The sequence below is a fragment of the Hordeum vulgare genome, chromosome 3H (genome assembly GCF_904849725.1).
Source record: "Hordeum vulgare subsp. vulgare chromosome 3H, MorexV3_pseudomolecules_assembly, whole genome shotgun sequence".
Classification (NCBI taxonomy): domain Eukaryota; kingdom Viridiplantae; phylum Streptophyta; class Magnoliopsida; order Poales; family Poaceae; genus Hordeum; species Hordeum vulgare.
In genome coordinates this window covers 611,425,361-611,450,438 of record NC_058520.1, presented here as the reverse complement: position 1 = coordinate 611,450,438, position 25,078 = coordinate 611,425,361, and the positions used below count along the sequence as shown (strand labels likewise).

Here is a 25,078-nt window from a genome sequence, read left to right as displayed (position 1 = left end):
TCAATATTTTTGATTTGTTTTTATGTTTTATTTCAATTTTCAAATCTTTGATTTATTTTAAAATTTAATCTTTAATCACCATCCTCACTGCTCTATCGTGGATCACTCATTCCAAGTCGTCTAACTTCTCGGCCGGTCACCCATCCTCTCACTGCTTCAGCCCGAACACGCGTAACTTTCTGGTTCTATTGCCCCTAGTTGTCAAGTCTGCACTTGTTGTTTTTCTGACAATAGTAAGCTATCAATCCTAAACAGCCTGGGGTCTTGATGTCATGTCACATGATTTAATTTTTTGAATTCAAACAATTATTAAAATAAACAAAATAAGTAATAGTAATAGTGAATTTCAATGAAAACAACCTAATTTTTTTAGATAAAATATTTTTCTTATTTTTCTGGAAAACATTTCTTTTTGTCATAACTTCTTTTACATTTGGAATTTTGAGCATCTAAGAAAACTTCACCGGGCAAGCCCGGGTGAAATCGAGTCTCAATTTTTCTCTAGTTTTTTTTATATATTAAACTTTTTTTTCGACGTCGTATGCGAAAGTTATGGTCGTTTTACATTTTTCTCTTTTTTGGAAAAACGGGCAAAATTCATATGTCAAAATTTGTATACCAACTAGGCACTAAAACCTAACTAAATCTCAAAAGATTTTATTTTTTGAAGATTTTAGCATTTTTGTTTATTGTCTAAAAAAATAAATAATACGGTCGGGGTGGGGGGGGGGGTATTGTTCGAAAATTTCAGAATCCCCCTTTAGCCAAGAGTCTAATCATACCCGTCGACTACATTTGCTAGCACCGTCCCCGCCAGAGTCACAACTAAGGTTAACCAAGCCAGAGCTAAACATTTCTAACTTTATTTGCTATGTTGAGCTAAATGACCCTGAAATTGAAAAGCACAATAATGATCTCTGAAAATGTTAATACTTGGCATGGTATCATCATTTCATCCACATAGCTTGTGCTAAAAAGTTGAGAGGGTTACGGCAAAAACTGGATGCACTTCGTGTACAAACTGGACCATCTCCTTCGAAGTATCAAGGGTTCGGACGAAAACCCATCTGCTAGAAAGACATTTATTTTTTTTTACTTATTTCAACTCCAGACTTTTTATGCATTTTGTGCATTCAATATGCACCATTCAAAACCACATCCAAAAATTTCAACCCTTTATAACTTCATTTGCTATTTTTCATGCATTTAATGATTTTTTGACCTAAATGACCCTGAAATTGAAAAGCCCGAGAAATGAACTCCGAAAAGGTTGAAACTTTGCATGGTATCATCATTTCACCGACATAGCATGTGCTAAAAAGTTGAGACGGTTACGACAAAAACTGGATGCACTTCGTGTACAAAATGAACAATCTCTTTCGAAGTATGATGGTTTCGAACGAAAACTCATCTCTTGCAAAGGGATTTCATTTTTTTGAACTTATTTGAACTCTATACTTTTTGTGTGTTCAAAATACACCATTCAAAGTCACATCATAAATTTTCAACATTTTCTGACTTCATTTGGTATTTTTCATGCATTTACTTACTTTTTTGAGCTAATTGACCCTGAAATTGAAAAGCACTATAAAGAAACTCTGAAAAGGTTGAAAGTTGGCATGGTATCATCATTTCAACCACATGGCATGTACTAAAAAGTTGAGAGAGTTACGAGAAAAACTGGATGCACTTCGTGTATAAACTAGAACATCCTTCGAACACCAAAACGTAAGTTGTCGCCCCTCCCAATAGTACCTCATAAAAATATGGTGAAGAGACCTTGGGACTATAGTGGAGAGGACAATATTAAGAGGGCAGACGCCCAACATGGACAGTGGAAGGCTAAAGTGGCTAACAAGAATAAATCGAAAGAGCCAGAGTATCCGGCCACCCCAGGAGAGCACGTTGCGGTAGTGAAAATGCTGAAAAACTTTGAAGATCCCCCGCCACCGTTGCGACCACACTATGAACGCTCTATTATCAAGTCGGCTCAAGCAAAAAAGCAGCGGTTGAATAGTAGTACGTCCAGCGGGAAATCAGTTGCACAGCTCGGACAACAGAAAAACCAATCGTGACCCCCGCTCAAAATGTATTCCGATACAAATTTGTGCTCGAGCGGGGCTGCGGTCCAGGAGAAGAAAGATGAAACAACTGGCCTCGATCCAGAATTTGTTGCAACCTACGGAGAAGCGGCCAAGGCTCAAGGCATGTCTATTGATGAGTACTTAACCCATGTGAAGGTATTCACTGACTTATTAGTATACACGTTCCGGTACGGGCATCCTCTGGTCAAACCTGAGTTAGTCAAAGATCTACAAACAAAAATGCGAATAGTGCATGACTGGTACATGCAAGCATGTCATGAATCGAAAAACTGGCTCTACTTAGCATATGAAGACAAGCATTTCGGGACTCGACGAGGCGTGATTATGATTGAATTCAAAGAATTATATCAGTTATACAAACAAGACACCCTCGACAAAGCTATCATCAGTGCCTATTGTTTGTAAGTATTATGAATTTATGTCATTAAGTCTTACTCATCTCGTTCTTGCATGTATAATCTTACTCATCACTATATTAATTTTGCAGAATGAAGATTCTCGAATGCAAAAAAGACAAATCTATGACATTGGGTTCATTGACCCATATTACAATCATCACCAAAGTGTCGAAACGAATCGCCACAATACAGAGAATAACTTGGTAAAAGCGTTAAGGTTTTCTAGTACCAAAAGGGAAATACTATTTCCTTACAACTTCAAGTGAGTGTTATACTATACACACATTCTATTTTTGCTTACTCGATGTTATTATAAGTGTACATATAATTGATTCGTTATGCGCGCGCAGGTTCCACTTTATTTTGTTAATCATTGTATCTGACAAAGGAGAAGTAATAGTCATGGACCCGAAACACACACCCCTCACTGCATGGACGGACATACAGGAATGCCTCCAGAAGTAATTTCAATCATTATGGCACTACATCAGTAACTTCTCGTTCATTTCCTCATAGCAACAGGAATTAATATAGAACTCATTTATTCATTTCCTTTTCTTGGCAGGGCTTGGAAACGGTTGATCGCCAAGACTTGAGGTGATTGGAACCAGAGCTTACATTTAAACTAACAAATGTAAGTAACTACTAGCTAGATCCGCGCATCTCTTTATTCTAGTTTCAATACCATTATAATTCTTGATTATGTTTTTGATTGAACTTTGTTCTCGTAAAGTGTTTGAGACGGGAAAACGGGAACAATTTATGTGGATACTATGTTTGCGAGTTCATTCGCGAGACGACCCATGAGAAGGGCAAAACCCGGGACATCAAAAAAATCGAAGTACGATAAACAATACTCACAGCTTTATTTTATTACCGTGAATTGTGTTCGATTTCATTGATATATATATATTGACCCATTCTATAAATTAGATCGAACGGTTGTGGGACGGTCTTCTACCACAGAAACATATAAGAGCAATTCAAGAGGAAATTGCCAGATTCTTTGATGAAAATGTCCTAAATCCCAAGATAGAATACTATTGCCATTCGACGAGAAAGATATGAAATGATATAGCGTAAAAAAGAGGCATATATGTGCATGTAACTCGTGTCTATATTTTGTAAGTACGTTCGACAAAGCACGACGGATGAGATGGTGTAATATATTCGTGGCGATATGCAAGTTGTTCCTTTATTGATGTGTATGTGCAATCCGATTTAGTGCAAAACAAAAATTAAAAAATGCCCAGAACAAATAATATGGAAAATAGGGGGCAGCAAAATAGCCCCATCCAATTTAATAGAAAACCCTAAACCTAAAAATTGCTTAAAAAACAGCGAAGAAATAGCCCAGGTTCGTAATACGAACCGGGACTAATACCCCTCCCCCTCGCTCCCAGCCCTGCCACGTGAAAGGCCATTAGCCTCGGTTCGGGGCCGAACCAACCGAGGCTAGCATTAATCTCGGTTGATTAGTCCCGGTTCGAGAACCGGGACTAATGGCCCAACCGAACCAGGGCTAAATGCCTTTTTTCTACTAGTGAATGCCATGTGAGTATTTTTCAAGAAGATCGTTTATAATGCTCCAGTGCATACTCCAGTTGGGGGTGTAGTTTGTAGGAATAGGGAAGCTCGCTCAATGAAAGAATTAATTGACTTTGGGCCTCCTCGGGAATATGAGTCCACACGGGAAGTCGAAGGAGCTCTCGAGAATCTGGCCAGCCGGGTTTATTTTGGGGCAACGCCGTGACACAAGATAAATACTACTTACTATGATCCAGTGAAAACGACACGAGGGTTACTTCTACGGTTCTAGTATTACTCCTACTCGAAGTCCGCCGGAATGGCAACGCCGTCGTCCACGCACGCGATGCAGCTGGAGAACGTGACGGTGGTGGACGGCGATGCCCTCGACTGCGGTGTCTGCTGCGTCCCGCTAAAGCCGCCAATCTTTCAGGTACTCGCACGAGCCGTCTCTCCCGAATTAACGTTTGCCAAGCTTCAACACAGCTCTCATTTCATTTATTTTTTTGTGTGCAGTGCGAGGTGGGACACGTCGTGTGCTCGTCGTGCCGCGACAAGCTCGTCTCCTAGGGGAGGTGCCACGTTTGCCGCGCTCCGACGAGGGGCGGCTACCGCCGGAACCATGACATGGAGAAGCTGCTAGAGGCCATCCGGGTGCCATGCCCTAACGCTGTCTACGGCTGCAGAGCGAAGCTGGCCTACTACGATCATCTCGACCACCTCCGGGGGTGCCCGCACCACCGGCGCCACCGTCCACCCGGATGCATGAAAGGGGTGGCGGAGCAGGGGCGGCAGTGCACAACGGTTCGGGCTAGGCCGAGGTCATATCGCGGCGTCCCACCGCGATCTGGCGCGCCGGGCATCCTAGGAGCTGGACCGGCAGAATTTCCAGAAGCGGAGGATCGCCGTGTTCTCGTCTATGGTAGGTCTTGCACTACAGCTCCGACGCGCCGAGCACGTCCAGGGGAAATGGCTCATCCGGGCAATCGCCTCTATGGTAGGTCTTCCGCTACCAGCACACCAGCTACAACTCCTACGAGCCGAGCAGATCGGGCGGAATTGGTGCAAGCCGGAAATCACCGTGTTCATGGTAGGCCTTCATCGACAGACCCACCGATTACTGGAGTAATGCAGCGCATACAGAATTGTTTTTATGGACTGGGTTTATGGAATTAGATGAAAACTATGGGTGAGATGACACACTCCTGTAAGTCATTTTTTTACCCCTAGGGCGGAGCCGATCGACGTGTGATCAAGGGTATCAACGGATGATACATGCTTTGCTAAATAAGTATGAGTTATATCTTATATCGTTTTTCTACGAGCACCGTTATGATCGGTTGCTTCATTGTGTGTTTCATCTAACTTAGGCTGCCTTTTACTCCCTCCGTTCCTAAATATAAGACTTCTAAGAGATTTTCACTAGGGGTCTACATACGAAGCAAAATGAATGAACCCACACTTCATAATATGTCTATATAAACCCGTATATAGTTTACTAATGGAACCTCTAGAATGACTTATATTTAAAAACGAAGGGAGTACTCACGTTGATGCGCTCTTTTGGTCGGCTTCGCTCTTATCCGGTGAAGACAATATCTATTTTGTGAGGTGGACTGACATATCCTATGTGTCACACATAAATAAAATATTTAATACATCCATGAAAGAATATACTACTCCCTTCGTCACAGTTTAGAAGACATGCACATGTACCTAGATCGTCAATTTGACTTATATAAAATATATTGTTTAACATAAATTATATCATTAGAAAATAGAATATCTAAAGTTTCTAATGATATATATTTTTTGTTATATGCCTTTTATTAAATTGGTCAAATTGACAACCTGCAACCTAGATACATAGGCCGGACTTGTAAACTGAGACGAAGGAAGTACTCCCGTCCAAATGCAACACACAACAGCGATTCACTAATTTATTGGTGGGCACATCACTTCCAAAGCTTTGCTACTCCTTCCGTTTCAGTGCATTAGTCATATTAGAAGGTGCACTGCAACCTAGACACGTAGAGATTGGGTAAAAGAAGAAATTAAATTATAGAGGAAGCCAATTATACTACTTTTTTCTCAACTAAAAACATGCTATTAATTAGAAGACCTCTTCAAACCCAAAAAAACATGATGCATAAACTGCATGGATTGGTCCTTTAATTAATAGAAGAGGTCTAATTAATATGCATGCAACTACTCCCTCCGTCACGGTTTAGAAGGCACAGTTAAATTTGTGTGCATTTCTAAAATAGTCAAGGTTTAAGGCGCGAAAACAATTACTCCTATTAATTAGTACTAGTACAACTCATGCATGTGCCCTCCCAATTTGCTGCTCATGCATTAGTACTAGTATTTTCTCAGTTGATTAGGCGCATTAGCATCTACACCTGCTACATCTCACAACCAATCGGTGACTACATTGGTCCCAGAGATTATTCAAGCATTCCTTCTAAACCGTGACGGAGGGAGTAGTACTACTATAATGTGCCTTAGCGATTATTTGATTTTCATAACATGGCTAATGCACCGAGACGGAAGGAGTAGCATTCTTCAGGAGACAATTATCTTATTAGTAAATTCAATGCATAGCAAATAGTTTTTGAACATATAAAGATTAAGCCAAGAGACACCATCCTCAAGATAATTATTCTTGTCCAAGTTCAAGCTTTGACTTTAGATAAAATACCCAAAGGGCTCTTGATAGATGTAGTTTCCCGCAATAAATGAGATTATGTAGAGATTCACATCGTACTTAAAAAACACTCCATATATTGACTAAATATTGTATTTCAGTCGTCGATTACAAATCTTGTCATCCAGGCCAGAACATCTCCCACTATAAACCCATCAGCCTAGAAAGTGGAAACTAATTAAAAACACTTACCTACATGTAGACAACATTATTATTCCTCACGTTGATCTTCTAAATGGCATGCCTCTTCCAATGCATTGGTACTGAGATGAGGCGTTGAATGCATTAAAAAGCTTAGCAACTAATCTCTCCAATGCATTGGAGTAGAGATTTTGTAGGCAAGTCTCCCTCATTTAATGTTTTATAGTCTAGCTAGTGCGTCATCCGCCTCCTCCTTCGCTAACCTAGCCGCTCGAGCGAGTCTCGCGAGGGTTGCCGGTCCTTCGCGGAGGAAGGAAGGAACGGGGATCTAGCGCCGCCGCCGGGGCTCCTGCGGGCTCCGTTCGCGTCCGTCGCCATCCGCCGGGATCTGAGACAAGTGAGATAAGAGTGGAAGGGACATCGCCGGCTCCCGATCTGCCCGGCCCGCGCTCCTCCAGTCCGGCGCCTCGCGAGCACGTCGCCGGCGCACATCCTCTCCGCGTAGAGACACGCACCGCGCCGTTATCGGACCCCCTCTCTGCCCCTCTCCCGCTTCGCCGCTGCCGGAGGGGGCGCCGGCGAAGCCGCGCGCGCCCCGGGGATGGCGGCGGCGGGGCCCCTCGAGTCGGCCTTCGGGCTTTGACGGCGGCGCCCCGCGTCGTCGGTTGCGGGATCCGGTGTGATCTCGCCAATTGGCGGCGGTGGAGGGCGGATCCGGGGCTCCATGCCCGGATCTAGCGGGGCGCTCGACCCTGGTGGTAGGGAGCGGCAGCCGGGCACGGCTACGCTGGTCGGCTGGGCACGAGCAGTGTCCAGGGCGCGCGGTGCAGTGGCCTTGGCTGGGGGTCGTGATGGTGCATGGCGGCCATGCTCAGCGGTCGGTGGCGGTGGATATCCAGCGTAGCTCCGGGAGAAATCCTTGCTCTGGTCTTCGTCGGCCGCGGGTGCCGCTATCTTTCTTGGAAGCGTCGTTGTGGAGGTGTGATGTTTCCCTTCGTCGGCCGCTGCCCGCACCACCACCTGCGCCCCCAGGTCCTGATCTGTGGGCCTCTCTCCTGCGGATTCTTGGCGGTGCCGGCGTGGTTGCCGGGGCCCTTCCTGTGGGTGAAGCCGGTGGAGGAGATTCGGATTGGGGGAAACCCCTTGGTTGGCCCAGGCCGGCCGCACCGACGACGACGCTTAAGGGCGCCGTTATTCTTTACGGAGTCGTTGGTATACATCTGCTCTTCTGCTCCGGTGGGCGGCGGCGGCGTCCTTGACGCCGTGACCTTCCTGAAGGCATCGCCTTGAGGGCTGAGTGGTGGTGGGCACTGTGTGGGTCCTGAACGGTTGCTGGTGGTGGACACTGCTTCGGGGGAAACCCTAGGATCTGGTCTTCCAGATCGGACGATGGCGGTACTGCGGTGCAGTTTCTCTCTTGGAAGCATCGTTTGTGGAGCAGCGTTGGCAGACTGAGGCAGGAGGTGGAGCGGCTTCGTCTTGCACAGAATTTCGGTGGAGCTGTCAAGTCATGTCTGGCCGACAGGTGCTACGCTGAGTCATGCTTGGTTGGCAGGTGCTACGCACGACAGATCTCCCGGAGTCTTCGCATCTGGACGGATGAGCGCAGGGCGGTGGCGCCGTTCGGCGCCGTGGTGGCGTCGACGGATGATTGGACTGGCAAGGATGATGCGGATCTCTTTCTAGAAGATGGGTCAGTGGTTCGAGGATGATGGCGACTGATAAAACGTGTGCGTGAGGTGTGCGTTTTAGGTGTGCTGCACCGGCTGTTGTTCCCGATACGTTATGTGGATGGATTGGAAACAACACCGGTCTTAGATATGTGGAGTGAAAGCACTCCACATTATCGAGTTTGTAGGTGTGAGTGGTGGTTTTGGGTGGATTGATGTATACTCTTGTTAGACCTTTGTGGAATAATTAATAAGATGGTTGCATGCGTCGATTGATGCAGAGGCCGGGGGTTTAACCTCCTTCTCTAAAAAAAAAGAAAAATTGGCTGGCCATAGTGGAAGTATCATTTAGTAGTATCATACATATGATATATCCTATGATATATAGGTGGAAAATGTTTTCGGGATGTTAAATTTTGTAATAAATGGTATGAAAGTATTTAGAACAATTTTATATTTAATTAAATATCAACGCGCTTAAAACGGACAAGTAGTAGAAGGAGGCCAAATTGGGGAGGGGTTGGAGTCCAACTCCTCCCTTGGCCGGCCAAGGGGGAGAGACTTTCGCTCCCCTTTTGGTGCTCATCCTCTCCCCTCCAACCTATATATGTTAGAGGATTTCCACCCTTTGGACACACAAGTTTAGGAGTCTCCTTTAGTTCTTCTAGTTATATTTCTAGTTTGTCCTAGTTGACTAATTAGAACTATCTTTTATTCCGCTCATCCTTATAATTAAAAGCCTGTGTGGTTCTTATCTCCTTCCTCTAATTGTCTAATGACGATTAGCTTTGGACGGTGAAGTGCTGCTAGATCATAAAGACTGCACGCTTGGAACTAAGTAGAGAGGCTGTGCTTTTGGTCTTCTTGTTCGAGCGATCGTTCGTGGGTAGTTAGTCGGATCGTTCATCTATGGTTCGAGGGACTCCATGTAAGATCTACGTTATTACATTCTTATCCCGCTACAACTCGTTGATGGTAATGATCGTGATCCCAACCTTTATCATATCTTCATAGTGTTCCCGGTTAATCGTCGGGCGTTTTTTTACGTTTTCTACTACGTTTCCCAACATTAGCATCATGAGGGGTTTTATGAGGAGATACAGGTTGTGAGGATTTGATGTTCTTACTATGTTTCCCTTGAACGTTGCTTTAGTTGAGTTTATCGACGGCATAATGCGGCTTTGCATGAAGTTATGACAATCGCTCGACTCTGGCCACCGAAGATCTGCTAATACTTCTTTGGGCTTCATCATAGTCAAGAAAAGTGAACCATCGCGTACACAAAAGGGCAATGAAGGTTAACGTTCTTCTAGGGGGTCATGCGTATCTGACAAAGTTTTAGTGTAAGGCTAGGTATTTTAAAATAATTAGCTTCCCTCACACACCACGAAAGTTAATCTAGCAGAAAGAATTCTCGCCTTAAATCATGGAAGTAGGTAGTTAGTATTAATTGTTAAAACGGGTAACCACGTGACTAAAATTTATTAGAATCGATTAGAGGACGTCTAACTAGGTTTTCCAAGGCATACATATGATGTGGTATAGCCTTCGTCATGATAATGAGTTTGTGTATGACATGGTTATATCTTGTAATTTTAAGTGACATGTGAGTCCCGGCATGATGACTGGAGCTACAAGATTTCCACATTAATGTAAATATCGTAAAGATAGCCTACATGTTATAGGTGACGATGGAAAGCATATATGGAAGACCCTGACATGGAAAAGGTGTACTAGGCGCGGGACAGGGAGCAATAATCTAGCTAGGGCCAGGCTGTAATTTATATATTTAGTGACACAACATTTTTTTATGAAATGGTTGCCATGTTAGCATTTTCTGAAATTGTCGCCACGTCAACGTTTTTTTGAAACGATTGCCACGGCAACATTTTTTGAAATGATTGCCACGACAACGAAATGTTGGCCGTCACAACGATTCAACTCAAGATTCAAGAAGGTCATGCTTTTATGAATTGCCTGAGATGTTTATCCCTTTATCGTTTGCACCCTTGGATTGCGCCATAATCAATTATTAGGGTGATCCCTTACTGAAAATATGAAGTTAAATGGTGTTATTCCAAGTGTTGCTACTGTCCATAAGATATAGCTTTCTGGAGTGCGTCACGTCCACATAAGTAGAAACGGACCGTGAGGTGTAAGGCGGGCAAGGTCAGACCGAGCAAGCAGATAGCACTCGATTCTCTTGAAGTTGTATCAGAATCATTTTGAGTTCGGAGCAGGAAGCGTTGAAAGATGAACAATAGTCATAGGAAGATATGATCGGCAGAGGATTGCCCACTTGTCAAAATTCACGTCAGAATTGTAGAGGATATTGAGATGTGACACATTGTGAAGCGGTGCTCGCACATGTCAAAATTATTTGGAAATTAATGCTACAAGGGAACCGCCCATGTCTTCCGAGAGAAATTTTACGGTATCGTGGTTGGATTGCGTTATTAGACTTTCCATATTAACCGTTCCTGCCATGGCTTGTCTCTTCCTATTTTTAGCCACATCACCCATAAGGCCTGCTTAGCTCACTGCAGGATGCTTTTGATAATCAGGGTCGATTGACTCGGATAGCGATAGGCCCAAACAAGATGTTCCATGCCCGCACCGTGCATTCCTTGCCTAGTGCCCGAGCAATTAATTTTATAAAAGCATAGTCACAACATAAGATCATATATGTCAAACTATGAATGGTGTGCCACCTATGACTAAGATAAATAACTTTTTTGACGGTTCATGTTTAAATCTGTCTAGCAATACAAGGTACTCACTCCGTTACAGTTTAGAAGGCATGCACGTGTACCTAGATCGTTAATTTGATTTATACAAAATATATTGTTTAACATCAAAATTATATCATTAAAAATAAAACATCTAAAGTTTTTAATGATATATTTTTTTGTTATATATGCCTCTAATTAAGTTGATCAAATTGACGACCTAGATACATGTGTCGGACTTGTAAACGATGAAGGGCGTATTGTGATGACGGATTGACTACACTTATTTATATATTCCATCACTAATGGGTTCACAACATCCTCCATCCTCTAAATTCTTAAATACTTACATCTCTCACTAGCTATTTTTTCTAAGCGCACAACCCTTCCACATCAACAAGTCATGCATATCTGCCACACCGACAACCTGTCATCACAACATATTTTCTGATGGATACTGCCCTTCCACATCAACAAATCATGTGTGTCTACTATACACGAAAAATTAATGGCACAATTGTTCATGTCATTGCACCAATAATCCATGTCTTCAACCTACCTATTTTTAGCAATCTTCCTGCGGCAATGTGCATTTATCATCTAGTTTAGAGAATATTTGTTAGAGATTGAAAAAAATATTGTTTAATAAAAAATAATATGAATATCACTACAATTTTTTGAAGCATAGTATTGCCGGGTACAAATATGAAAACCACTAATAGGAAAGACAGAAATTCGTTTATCATCTAGGATGAAGTAAGGAGTTTTTTTCTGTTCAACAGAGAGATGAAGTAAGGGGTTTCTTTACAGATTTGTTTTTTCAAAGTCAGTGTGCTACTTAAACCATGTGACCTCCTGTTTTGTCGTTAATATGAAGTAATATTTTGTGAAAACATAACCAACCTTAAAAACATAATACTGGTTAGGCTGGTCACAATGGGGAGGAACTTAGCAGTAACATCACACACTCCAATACAACTTTGCTTATGTGGCACGTATTTAGTGAAGAGAGAGGTGCTTGTGGTAACTAGCTAAGTTACCGGAACATCACACACTCCAAGAAACAATGAGTCTATAGCCTAATAAATGCATTGTTGCATGACACTACATACATGTTACTCCCCATTGTGGAGGTAGGAACATAGTCTAGGAAAGCGTGTAGGTTCCTACCTTATGTTACTCTCCATTATGACCAGCCTTATACAGACGTTCCGCAGCTCAAGGCGTGGAGTAAAGTAAATGTGGAGCTCAAACAACTGCGACAGGCCGCAGCGCACGGTCGGGAGCGCCATTACTAACAACATCACAGACATGTTACGCTAAGGTCGAAAGAAAAAGGCAGAGGTGACCCCGCATGCATTTTACAGATCTTCGTCTCCGACGACCCTTTTGAGCCATGTAGGAGTCGGGCCGAACTCCCGCTCCAGCAGCTCCTTGGCCACTGAGGACGCCTCCTCCCTGCTGCGGTCGTCGGCGCCGCTATCCATCGCCTTGTCGACGGCGTTGAAGATGGTCTTCCACCGCTGCGGGTGGGCCTCGACCTCACGGTTCAGCACCGCGAGCGCCCGCTTCACCTGCCTCACTGCCTCGGCGTCGGTGTTGGTCCTGGCCAGGTTGAAGCGGGTGACCACCCCGAGGGCCTGCAGCATGCCCTCCTGCCGCTGCTGCACGTCGTCATTGTCCGCAGTGGCCACTGCGGTGGCGAGCGCAAGCACGACGAAGAAGGAGAAGAGGTGGAAGGGCAACCTGGCCATGGTAGCTAAGTACAGTGTACAAACGGTCGCATCTCTTGAACAAGGTCGACGCTAGTATATATGGTGTGGTGGCAGTGGCAACGCCGACCGCATTGCACACCTAAAAGCGGCAGAAGAAATCGTGTGACTGATCTGAATGACTGAGCAGGTATTTGACCGATCGATCTTGCGCATGAAGAAATCGTGTGACGATGTGACTATGTGAGCACTTGGTACGTGACAAAACTGGCCGCGCACCCTCGTCACCTGTTGTTCCGTTGGCCAGATCTAAAAGCCAAAATAACCTAATCGTGAAAGTATTCATATTGTTACTCCGGCTGTTGTATATATACTTCCTCCGTTTTATTATGTAAGATGTATCATTTTTTAGACGGTGACAAGGCACATAATTATAGACTGTCTAAGACGAAATTACCCTAGGACAATTAGTTAATTATAGGCAAGTAGATCATCTGGCCTAGAAAAGAAAGACGGAAAAATCTATCCAGAAGCGCCGCATTATCAACATCCGGTGCGGCCGGTCATGCATGCATGCATACATGATGTCATCACATTTATGTTAAATGACCGGAATTCAAAAACTTTTATCTCTTAAACCGTTAATTCGACCGATGATCCGTTTTCGCCGTTGACTTTGTTTCAACGAAATCTTCAAAACTAGATCCCATCTTGACATGTTTTGATAACTTTTTTTTGCTTGTACTTACCGCATTTGTTGCACTTGTCATATTAGTAAGTACTTACTTGTCCGATAAAAAATAACTTAATTGCCAAAAAAATTTAAAATGCGTATAAATATGATATCTCGACATAATCAAAATGACAAACACAAACAACTTTTTTTAGGCGATTACGGGCAAAAATATGACAACTTGACATATTTAGAACCGGTGATCACAAGAAATCTTTTTTGATCATCGTTTGTAAATATGACAATTCGACATAGTTAAACTAACAAGCACACAAAATAGTTTGTGGCAAAGTTGTATGTAAACATGACAAGTTGGCACATTCAAATTGGCAAATACAATCGATGACTTTTTTTACATCATGTATAATGAAAACTGCTACAAGGCTTTGTACAAAACAACATTAAAAAGTGTCAATCAAGTTATTTTTCTCAGGCAAGTAAGTGGTTAATAATATGACATGTGGGTCAAAAAATGTGGCAAATATGAATGGAAAAAAATAGTTGACGAAACATGTCGACATGGGATCTAGTTTCGAAGAACTCATCGCGAGAAAGTCAATGGTGAAAACGGATCATCGATTGAATTAACGATTTTGTAGATGAAACTTTTTGAATTTCAAACATTAATGAAAATCTTTTTTGACTTCATCCCATGCATGCATAGGAGAGAGAGAAGGGACTAGCCGCATTATGACAATACTTAGCTTACTTTTTTAAATGATGACAATACTTAACTTAGTAATACTAATGGATCATGGATTTGCAATGCATGTGTACAGCAATAGCCGCATGGAAGCGTCAAGTTGCGGTGTCGCTGCATAGTCCATCCCAAGAAAGACATACATGCAATCGGGTGAGCGATACATTTCTTGTTTTTCTCTACAAGGAGATATACATGCAATCCGAAGAGAGGCATAGGGCATGTTTGGTCTCCAAACAGCGCCTAAGCATATATGGTGTGGTGGCAGTGGCAACACCCAATGCATTGCATAACGGATAGATAATTGGTGCAATGAAAGCGCGCGCCGACGTACACGTAAGTGACCGAGAACCTAAATGTTATCTGATGCAGGAGGCGTGAAGAGAGAAGATGTGCAGGATGGCATGTTAGTACTAGTACAAGTACTAGCGGCGAAGATGCGCGGCGCACGCCGCGCCCGGCGAAAGTCTCATTATATTTTGAATAAGTACTTCAATTTTTTTTATTGCATGCATGTAATATTTTTCATGTTTAGCTGGTTGAATTTTTTGGGGGTTTTATAAGACGGAAAGGACGTGTAGTTTTGTTTTGGCACGATTCACTGGTGCAATGAAGTTATTTATAGCACGTTTAAATCCGTCGTAGTTGTTCTTTTGTATGTACGTGTAAAGATGCTTGACTTGTTTTTTGTATAAAGCCACAAAGGCCATTCCCGGTGGAGTCCATTTCATGTTCTTAATAGAATGAAAGCGTTTTAAGGATCATGCGATTGAAGTTTTCAATTAATCGTGATTTATTGATGGCAAAGAGTTAAATAGTACAGGCAGGTACAAAACAAATCATTCTAAATACGGTGCAACAAATTGAAATCTATTTTTAGTCTTTATATGGGTAAATCATTAGTGTTTCTCTTTTTATTGTCCTTGCGGAATTTCTTTAACATGTGAGACCTCACGATATTCAATAAGAGAAGTGAATCAGTGTTATATTATTTCTAAATTTTATTGTTTCTTATCTCAGTGCTAGGGACTTCTTCATGCATGATCTCTGTGTATTATATTTATATATGGTCTGTCATATCTTCATAGTATTCATCTGGGAGTTTTAGCAGGTTCAACAATGTTAGGATCAGTAGCATCAAAGGTGTTTCTTTTATACGTGTGAGTAATGCTGATAGAGTGAGATTTCTTTTATCGTACATGGTGAGCGAAGGATGGTGGGGTTGGCAATGATCATAGTGGCTGTAGAGCTTTAATAGATCATAATGCAACAGTAGATAATACAAAAAATAAAAAGAAGGAAAATAATTGTTAATCATAGAAAAACTCAAGTTTTTTCCTTTTGTATTTTCGTTGGATTATTGCTTACGCGGATGCAATGTGTTGGTATTATTCCGGTTTACAGTTTATGTATAAAGTTTTTTTTATGGATGTTGGTATATTTTAGTTTATTCAGTGGGCATGGAAACACTGGTCACATAAAGCACTGTTGCATACGAAGTGTCTGTTTTGGAAATAGTGTTTCGGTTTATTTGGATTATCTGTTCCAATTTATTAGTTTTACTGTTCTCTTAAATTGAGATCTCATTGAAACCGTTAGAGAAAAATAAATCTTGAGGCAACAATCCTTAAGAATGACTGTAATGAAAAATAATTAAGAATACCATTTTAAACAACAAAAGAAGGTTAACACCCAAGATGCAATATTTTCTCAGATTTTAGCTTCGTGGTAATATTGGAGTGGAAAGACGATCACTTTAGTATCAAAGAGCAACGCCATTAGGTAAAATTAATTGTTAGATAAATTGTATATAGATTAGATCATACTAAGTTACTAAATTGGTATTTATTTGGTTTATTCTTTTCCTCTGCGTATTTAAGTATTCCATTAGATTTGTGTGTTTCACTTTAGGAATTATCTATATATAGGTCTAAAGATAGCATGGTATAATTGTATTAAAGGAAAACCGTAGACAATTTACTAACCAAAATTTTTTCTCGAAGTACTTGTACGTATAAGAGGGTAATAAAATATACATGAAGATATTTTTTTAGAAATGGAAATACCTATGATGGTATACAGTACGTAAAAAGAAGCCATTTTTATGGATATTGTTCATAAATAATATGTTTTATAAGAATAATAAATTATATTGTTCATAAATACTAATGATTATCATGTTTTATGTACATAAGAAATCACCTTTGTTCAAAAAACATGTATTTGTTTACAACGTGCTTACTATTCACTGTTGGACACGTAAATAAATAGTCGATCCAGAAAAAAAATCGAGTTACTGTTCAGTGATGTTGACATTGCCGTAAAAATGAACAGTAAATGGCAAAAAAAATCAAAAAAACCAGGAAAAGGGATCGCTGCCGTTTTAGTATATAGTATATATGGGAATAACTATGATGGTATACAGTACGTAAAAAGAAGCCATTTTTATGAATATTGTTCATAAATAATATGTTTTATAAGAATAATAAATTATATTATTCATAAATACTAATGATTATCATGTTTTCTGTACATAAGAAATCACCTTTTTTAAATGCTGTTCAAAAAAAATGTATTTGTTTACAACGTGCTTACTATTCACTGTTGGACACGTAAATAAACAGTCGATCCATTTGGCATGCCCACGGTAGATTCTTATCCGTTTGGCATGCCCACGGTAGATAGAAAACTTGGGTCGCCTATTGAGCCGTAATATAGACATCGGGAACATCTAAATGGGTGTTTGGATTGATTTCGACTAGTCCTATATGTTCATGAGTCCTTCTAGTCTTTTTCGGCTGGAACCAATAACATTTGAAGACTACGACGTTCGGTGGGTTTTCACCATAGAATTGAAGTTGATAAATTGCTTCAACTCTTCCATAATACTCGATAACACCTTCGCCGATAGCAGAGACACCACAATTTGTAGATTTCCGGTCGGGCATAGATAGCTCTTTGCCAAAGGTACGAAAGAGATACCCGTTGATGTTGTATTTCTCAAATGAACAGACCTTATAGTCAAAACCATTAGCGACTTGTCTCAATTCGGCGTCCATAGAGTCTGAATTAGCCTACAAGTTTAATACGAAACGGTTGTTGCATTAGTCGCAAGTTAGACCAAGAATGAAATGGTCCATTATTGATAATTACCGTTTGTTTGAACCAAGAGATGAAACCGGGATAGCCGCCTCCTGTCTTTGACAGAAGCTCATACTCTTCGACGGAATCATTTTCGATCACCGCTCCATCCGAGAATTTGACGACGTAACGGCTGTTTGAAATATCCGGAATAAGAGCAGTTCAAATGAATTAGAAGTTACGGGAAAATGTGCCGAGAACTCACTCGATGTACGGCCGCACTTCTGTTAGGTTGTTGAAGATATACAACGGAATGTTCCGCCATTCTTCGATATCCAACGTTATTGGTTTCGAAGCACCGGCTGGTGCGAGCTTCCCTTTGAATAGGCTAAGGTTGGACCCACCATTTTTAGGGTCTCCATCATTGTGCCGAGGCTTCGGATTATGCAAATGATGATTTTTGGCTTCGTAGTGTGCTGTCACAAAGTTTGCCACCTCCTCAGTAATGAATGCATCAGCCATCGATGCTTCAATTCTACGCTTATTTTTACATTTAGCTCGAAGGGTCTTCTGCATCCTCTCAGTTGCATAGCACCAACGATCTTGCACGGTCCCACCCAATCTTGCCTCGGTCGGTAGATGTAAAATCAAATGCTGCATTGGATTAAAGAAGCCCGGTGGAAATATCTTCTCTAACTTGCACAACAACTCTGGTGCAAACTCCTCCATGTCTTCTACCACGCCAGGCGACAATTCTTTCGCACAAAGAACACGGAAGAAATAGCTTAGCTCCGCCAGTACTAGCCATTCATCCTCAGGAATAAAGCCACGTAACATCAACGACATTACCCCGCTCTAGCCATATGTCTCAATCATGACTCTTGAAACCAAAGATTTTTATTTTTTCAAGACTCGCTCCCCTCTTTAGATTCGCTGCATACCCATCGGGGAACATCAAGTGCATTTTGACCCACAAGATAATTTCCCTCATAGCTGGCCTTCCAAGATTGAACCAGGCCTTTGGCTTCGACCACTTCTGCTTTCCTTTGCCTTCTCGCATGTTTTGTAACGGTCTATGACATAGTGTCTCTTGATCGACTTTAGCCTTAATATTATCCTTTGTCTTTCCATCTATGTCGAACAATGTACCAAAAATGGCCTCCCCGATATTCTTTTCAGTGTGCATCATGTCGATATTGTGTGAAAGAATGAGGTCTTTGAAGTAAGGCAGATCCCAGAAGCATGGCTTGTGAGTCCAGGCATGTTTTGAATTATACCCCTTGAAATACCCTGGACGCTCTGGATCAGGCTCGAGGGCGTTTAACTGATCCAGGATCTGTTGGCCTGTGAACGCAGGTGGTGCCAAGTTTTTGACAACTTTACCTTTGGTAAAGTTCTTCTTGTCTTTTCTGAACTCATGGTTAGGATCCAGGAACTGTCTATGCAAGTCAAAACAAGAATACTTCCGACCCTCCTGCAGCCAATGAAACTGAAGAGCTGCCTTGCATTGGGGGCACGGGAACCTTCCATGCACACACCATCCAGAGAATAGCGCATACGCTGGCAAGTCATGCATAGAGTACATGTACCACACATGCATTTTGAAGTTTCCTTTTCTAGCGACATCGTATGTCTTGACCCCATTTTCCCAAGCTTCTTCCAATTCATCCTTAAGCGGTTGCAGGCACACATTCATATTCTTCCCCGGATAATTGGGCCCTGGAATTATCAACGTCAGAAATATGTTCTTTCTTTGCATAATCTGCCCGGAGGGGAGATTGAGTGGAATGACAAATACAGGCCAACAACTGTATTGGGTTGCCGTCATGCCGAAGGGATTAAAACCATCCGTGGCGGCGCAGACTCGAGGATTCCTTGGATATGCCGCTTTATCCTGATGCAATCCATCAAAATGTTTCCACGCTTCCCCATCCGATGTGTGTACCATCATCTTATTCCCATCGCATCTAGTTCGGTTGTTTTGCCCAATTTGTGCTATGTCATCTGTCTGGCTGTCTCTTCGACCATGAAAAGACGTTGAAGTCTTGGTACGATTGGCATATACCGAAGAACACTAACTGCAATTTTGGTCTGCCTCTTCTCACCCATACCGTTGTCTACCACAAGATACCTGCAAGACTCGCAATTGGGACAATAGTCCAGGTGTGCATACTCCTTCCTAAATAAGACACATCCTTTCTCACATGCATCTATCTTCTCATAGGGCATCTTAAGTACACGAAATATTTTGTCCGACTGGTACAGGTTTGCAGGCATGACATGGCCTTTGGGTAGGAAACGTCCAAATAGTGTCATCTTCGCGTCGTAGCATTCTCTTCCCAAGTTGAACTGAGCCTTCAGAGCCATTACTTGTGCAATTGCATCCAGCTGACAGAGCTCAGTGTGCTCATGGAGAGCATGTTTTGAAGACTCCAACATTTCATAAAAGGCCTTTGCAGATTCCTCCATCTCATCTTCTGAATCCCGAGCATCATCAACGTCTTGCACCATGTCTTCGATCCCAGTACCATGCTCGTCCGTGCGACGACGGACCACCTCAGCTCTTGTGTGTTGTATAGACTCACCATGAAATGTCCACACCGTATAATTAGGCTTAAAACCCCTCCTCTGCAGGTGTTTAATCATTACAGCCTCTGTCGTCTTTTTATAGTTGTCGCATCCAGGACAGGGGCAATAGTTTCTTTCCTGGCGATTTGCAAATGCGGCTTTCACAAATTCCTTTGTTTTTAAAAACCATTCTTTCGTCATCTCTTTCTGACTAAGGTGACCGGTATACATCCACGCACGATCACTCATCTTGCGTAGCTACTAAAGACAGAAGAAATATATTTATATATAATTTAGCATTATATTCATCGGTTAATCAGGTTCGCCATTTTTATTACGTCCAGGCAACCTACACGCTAATAGGTAAAGATAGGTCCTAATCCCACCCGAGTATGTGTAGATTGGGTTCGTTTTCCCATGCTCTGCTCCGGATCCAACGCAAAATTTCGGCAGCACCTCCCCGCTATTCTCCTGATACACGTCTCCGCAATAAACAGAGAGGATGTGCATCCGGAGAACAACAGGGAGGCACTGACAAAATTCCGCATCGGATCCAGAGTACAGCATACGGGAAAACGAACCCAATCTACACATACTCGGGCTGTCCATGGATAATGTTGGACAATTCGAAAGGATGACGTTTATAAATATGCAAAGACATGCATATTTATAGATGTCGCCCTTTTCGAACGGGAGACGCATACTGGTCATGCATACTGATAAATTAATTGAATTACCTAAATCTAGAAAGTTTCATCCGGAAACCGAGCCACAGTAAATGAAGGGCGGGGAGGAGATGAAATTTGTACTGACCCACGAATGCAGGGGCGGAGCTCGTACAACGCATGGGCAGGTCTTCGCACAACAAACCTCACAGCGACGAGACAACTATCACATGTAAATCCACCCGATCAACACAAATATTCCAATTATGTCATTTTAGAGGAAAACAAGCTAAGTATATAATATTCATGAGCTAACCAAGGTTCTTGTGCCATTTTGAGCTTATTATGGTATTTTGGAGCTAAATGGGCTAATTATGTCATTGTTGGGTTAATTAAAGCAAGGATAATATGAAAGAAGAGAATAAAGAGGAGGAGGAGGAGAAGAAGAAGAAATCAAGAAGAAGGAGGAGGAGGAGAAGGACTAGAAGGTCCTTGGCCTTCTCCTCCTCCTCCTCCTCCTCCTTCTCCTTCTTCTCTTCTTCTTCATCTCTTCTTCTTCTTCTATCTTTTCATTCTGCTAAATGGGCTAATTATGTCATTGTTGGGTTAATTAAAGCAAGGAGAAGGAGGAGAAGGTATTCTTCTTCTCTTCTTCTCTTCTTCATCTCTTCTCCTTTTCTTCTTCTTTTCTTCTTCTCCTTCTTATTTTTGTCTTCTCCTCCTCCTCCTCCTCTTCTTCTTCTTCTTCTTCTTCTTCTTCTTCTTCTTCTTCTTCTTCTTCTTCTTCTTCTTCTTCTTCTTCTCCACCTCCTCCTCTTCTCCTCTTCTCCTCCTCCTCCTCTTCTTCTTCTTCTTCTTCTCCTCCTCCTCCTCTTCTCCTCTTCTCCTCCTCCACCTCTTCTTCTTCTTCTTCTTCTTCTTCTTCTCCTCCTCCTCCTCTTCTTCTTCTTCTTCTTCTCCTCCTCCTCCTCCTCTTCTCCTCTTCTCCTCCTCCTCCTCTTCTTCTTCTTCCTATTCTTTCTATTAAGCTAACTAACTAACTAACCTAACTAACGAAGCTAACTAAACCTATCGCTAAACCTAGATAGCACTAAACAGCAAAAAAATAACAAAAACAGAATCTACCACTAAGTAACTAAAAAATAATCTAGCTACCACTAAATAACAAAACAAAATCTACCACTAAACTACCTACTAAATCTACTAATTAACTAACTAAATCTACCAACTAACTAAACTACCACTAAAACTACTAATTAACTAACCTACCAACTAAACTATATATGCCACAACAACTACAATAACAACAACAACTACAATCATGCCACAACTACTACAACAACAATAAAAAATCATGCCGGTAGTTATAATCTAATTCCAAAAAACTAAATACCAAAAAATAAAAAATCAAGGGGGCGGGGGTGGATGGGCTTACCGGCAGTGGGGCTGCGGGGGAGGCGCCGAGGCCTGCGGGGTAGTGGTTGGGCCGGCGGCGCCGGCGGTGGGGCTGCGGGCGCGGCACCAGGGGCGCCGGGGGTGGGGCAGCGGGGGCGCACCAGGGGCACCACGGGGTGCCGGCGGTGGGGCTTCAGGGGCGGCACCAGGGGGCGCCGGGGGGGTTGTGGGGCTTCGGGGCGGCACCAGGGGCATCGGGGCGCCGCCGGGGGTGGCCGGGCGACAGTGGTGGCGGCGTTGGGCGTCGGGGGTGGAGAAAGAGAGGGATTGGCCGTTTGAGAGAGAGAGAGGGCCGCGGTGGGGGCGGGACGACCGTTACTAGATTCAGGACCTTTGCAGTCTGCTGGCACACGGCAAAGGGGTCTATAGTCTTTGCCGCCTGCCTCTGGCATCTTTGCCGTCAGCCAGCAGACGACAAAGAGGGGAGTAGTTTGACCTAAGGTTCCCCCGGCCAGATGAGCTTCTTTGCCGTGTGCTGGCCCCTTCTTTGCCGTCTGCGGCAGACGGCAAAGAGTTAACTGCTGGCAAAGACCTTCTTTCCCATCAGCCATTTCTTTGCCGTCAGTTTTGCTGAAGCTGATGGCAAAGAGTGTCTTTGCCGTCAGCTAGCAGACGGCAAAGACTAGGCAGACGGCAAAATCTCTGATTCCAGTAGCGTATAGAGAAGCGAACCAAATTCAGCCGAATCAAATGTGGCCAAGTGCAACATAGTTGTGTCGTGATGTATAAGTGTTGAATCTTATGGAGTGTCAATTAGTATTCTGCATATGCATAATACATTTTTTTTAAAATATATACTACATTGCCTGGCTTGCATGCGATTGCTGAATTACATTGATTCACATAAGCCTTTTCACGTTGAGATTGGTAGAACATATCTGCATATATAGTACATATGTATGTCTTTATTTTGTCCTTAGAACAAAGAAAAATTAGCTACTAATGCATCCTTAAATACATATAAATTACTAAAGTAACAATAAAATCTGGATGTATTATGCGCCACAAAGATGTCATATTAACACATTATTTCCAATGTGCTATAGATATGTATACAGTATGGATAGAAATTATTAAAAACTGACATCTATATTAAACGTAATACGTACATATTCTTTCAGATTTTGTTGGTTGAGACAAAAATTTAAAATTTGAATAATCAATGTGCTTATAGTAATGAGAATATACTACAAAATATTGTTTGCCGTCACAAATCCTTGATTAAGGAACAGCGGGAGCAGCAAACTAATCAGTCATGCATGGTTGATACTCATGAAAAAAAAAAACAGGGCGAACAAACGGAGTAAGAAAATAACCACGTCACTGGCTAAGGAAATACAAATTACGTAGGCTTCTGTAGATTTTTACCGAAGTGTAGCATTTTTGGGAAACACAAGCACAATCACAAACTCTCGTTGAGAACGAAGATGAAGGAAAATAATGGTGAACCTCCAACAGCTGCGACAGGCCGCAGCGCACGGGCGAGAGCACACCATGACTAACAACACCACATACATCTAGGGCTCGCCAAGGCCGAAATAGAAATTAAGGCAGAGATGGCGGCGCATGTCAAAGATACCCAAAGTCGATCTTGAGGGCGTTGGGACCTTCCTGGCCGAGGTCTCGGTTGAGCATCTCCCTGGCCTGGGCGAACGCCTCCTCCTTGGTGCGGTCGTCGGCGCCGCTCTCCATCACCCTGTTGACGGCCCTGAAGATGGGCTTCCACCGCTGGGCCTCGAGGTTCACCACCCCCATCGCCCGTTTGAGAGTCTCCTCGTCGGTGGTCTCTTTGCTGTAGCGGGAGAGGACCGTAATGGCCTGCGCCATGGCCTCCTGCCGCAGCTGCAGGTCCTCGTCCCCAGTGGCGACTGCGCTGTTGTCGGCGGGGAGGACGAAGTCGACTTGGATGGTGCGACCAGCATGTCTGAAGTACGCGCTGACCTCCTCCTTGAGCGGCTCGGCTTCAACGGCTTCCGGGCACGAGGAAGAAGAGGACCCCATGCAGACCTCCTGCTTTGGCCGCGGCTGGTCATCAACCGCGGCGGCGACAGCGCTGTTGCACCAAAAGGTCAGGGCAAGCACGAGGAAGAGGAGGTGGAAGCCGGCCATGGCGAATCGAAAGGATCGATACATCTTATCTCCTCAGGAACGGACCAAGTATATATGATGGTAACGGAAGAGCTTAGCACACCCATCGCATTGCACAACTGAAAGCAGCGAGATGAGTGACAGAAGAAAACATGTGACGGATCTGATCGCTTTTGATCTGGCATTCTGGCGCCCATGTTCAAACCTGCTGCAGGAGGATGCGACATGTGAGTACTATGTAGTGTACCACAGACAAACAAAACTGGTGCAATAGGCATAATCTCTTCTTCCCTGCAGGTATCTCCTCTCCCTCCTCTCTTTTCTACTCCCTCCGTCCCGAAGTTAATGTCGGACGCATAGTACACTGGTATTTTTGCAAAAAAAACATCATAACTTAAAATCTGTTAACAGTAGGTCCGTGTCTCCTTCCTTCCTTCACCACCGGTCGCCCGCGCATCGCCAGGCCCGTCGTCATCAAAATCATCACCTGTGCTGCCCAGGGATTTCTCCGCCGTCGCAGTTCCCTCGCACGTCCCTAGACATGCCGACATGATCTGGTGGAGCTCGTCCTCCTCGAGCTCCCTTGTGCGCCTTGGTCTAGAGCTCCTGGATCTGGATCTTGAGCTCCCCCTACGCTTGGAATTCAAACACCCACTATCGTGGGTATAAGTCTGACAGTAGATGTGTAGAGTACGAAAGGATAGGCAGAGCCTTAGCTACGGCGAGGTTGTATGAGTTCAGGCCCCTCTGCGGTGGAGGTAATAGCCCTACGTCTCAGTGCTCTGGAAGCTTGTTGTCG

General features: G+C 43.1%; 2 protein-coding genes across 2 annotated transcripts; both read right to left on the bottom strand.

The window, feature by feature from the left end:
* Positions 1–12,225: 12,225 nt before the first annotated feature.
* On the bottom strand, positions 12,226–13,057 carry LOC123441112. The gene has a single exon (XM_045117627.1). The coding sequence runs from the start codon at positions 13,029–13,031 to the stop codon at positions 12,639–12,641; it is 393 nt and encodes a 130-aa protein (XP_044973562.1). The 5' UTR covers positions 13,032–13,057; the 3' UTR covers positions 12,226–12,638.
* Positions 13,058–23,583: 10,526 nt separating this feature from the next.
* LOC123441111 lies at positions 23,584–24,326 on the bottom strand. Its single transcript, XM_045117626.1, has one exon. It carries the CDS (start codon positions 24,322–24,324, stop codon positions 23,761–23,763), a length of 564 nt encoding a protein of 187 aa, XP_044973561.1. The 5' UTR covers positions 24,325–24,326; the 3' UTR covers positions 23,584–23,760.
* Positions 24,327–25,078: the final 752 nt, after the last annotated feature.

Excerpts from the sequence above, each read along its gene's own strand:
- LOC123441112 (XM_045117627.1), bottom strand. The coding sequence starts at position 13,031 with ATGGCCAGGTTGCCCTTCCACCTCTTCTCCTTCTTCGTCGTGCTTGCG.
- LOC123441111 (XM_045117626.1), bottom strand. The coding sequence starts at position 24,324 with ATGTATCGATCCTTTCGATTCGCCATGGCCGGCTTCCACCTCCTCTTC.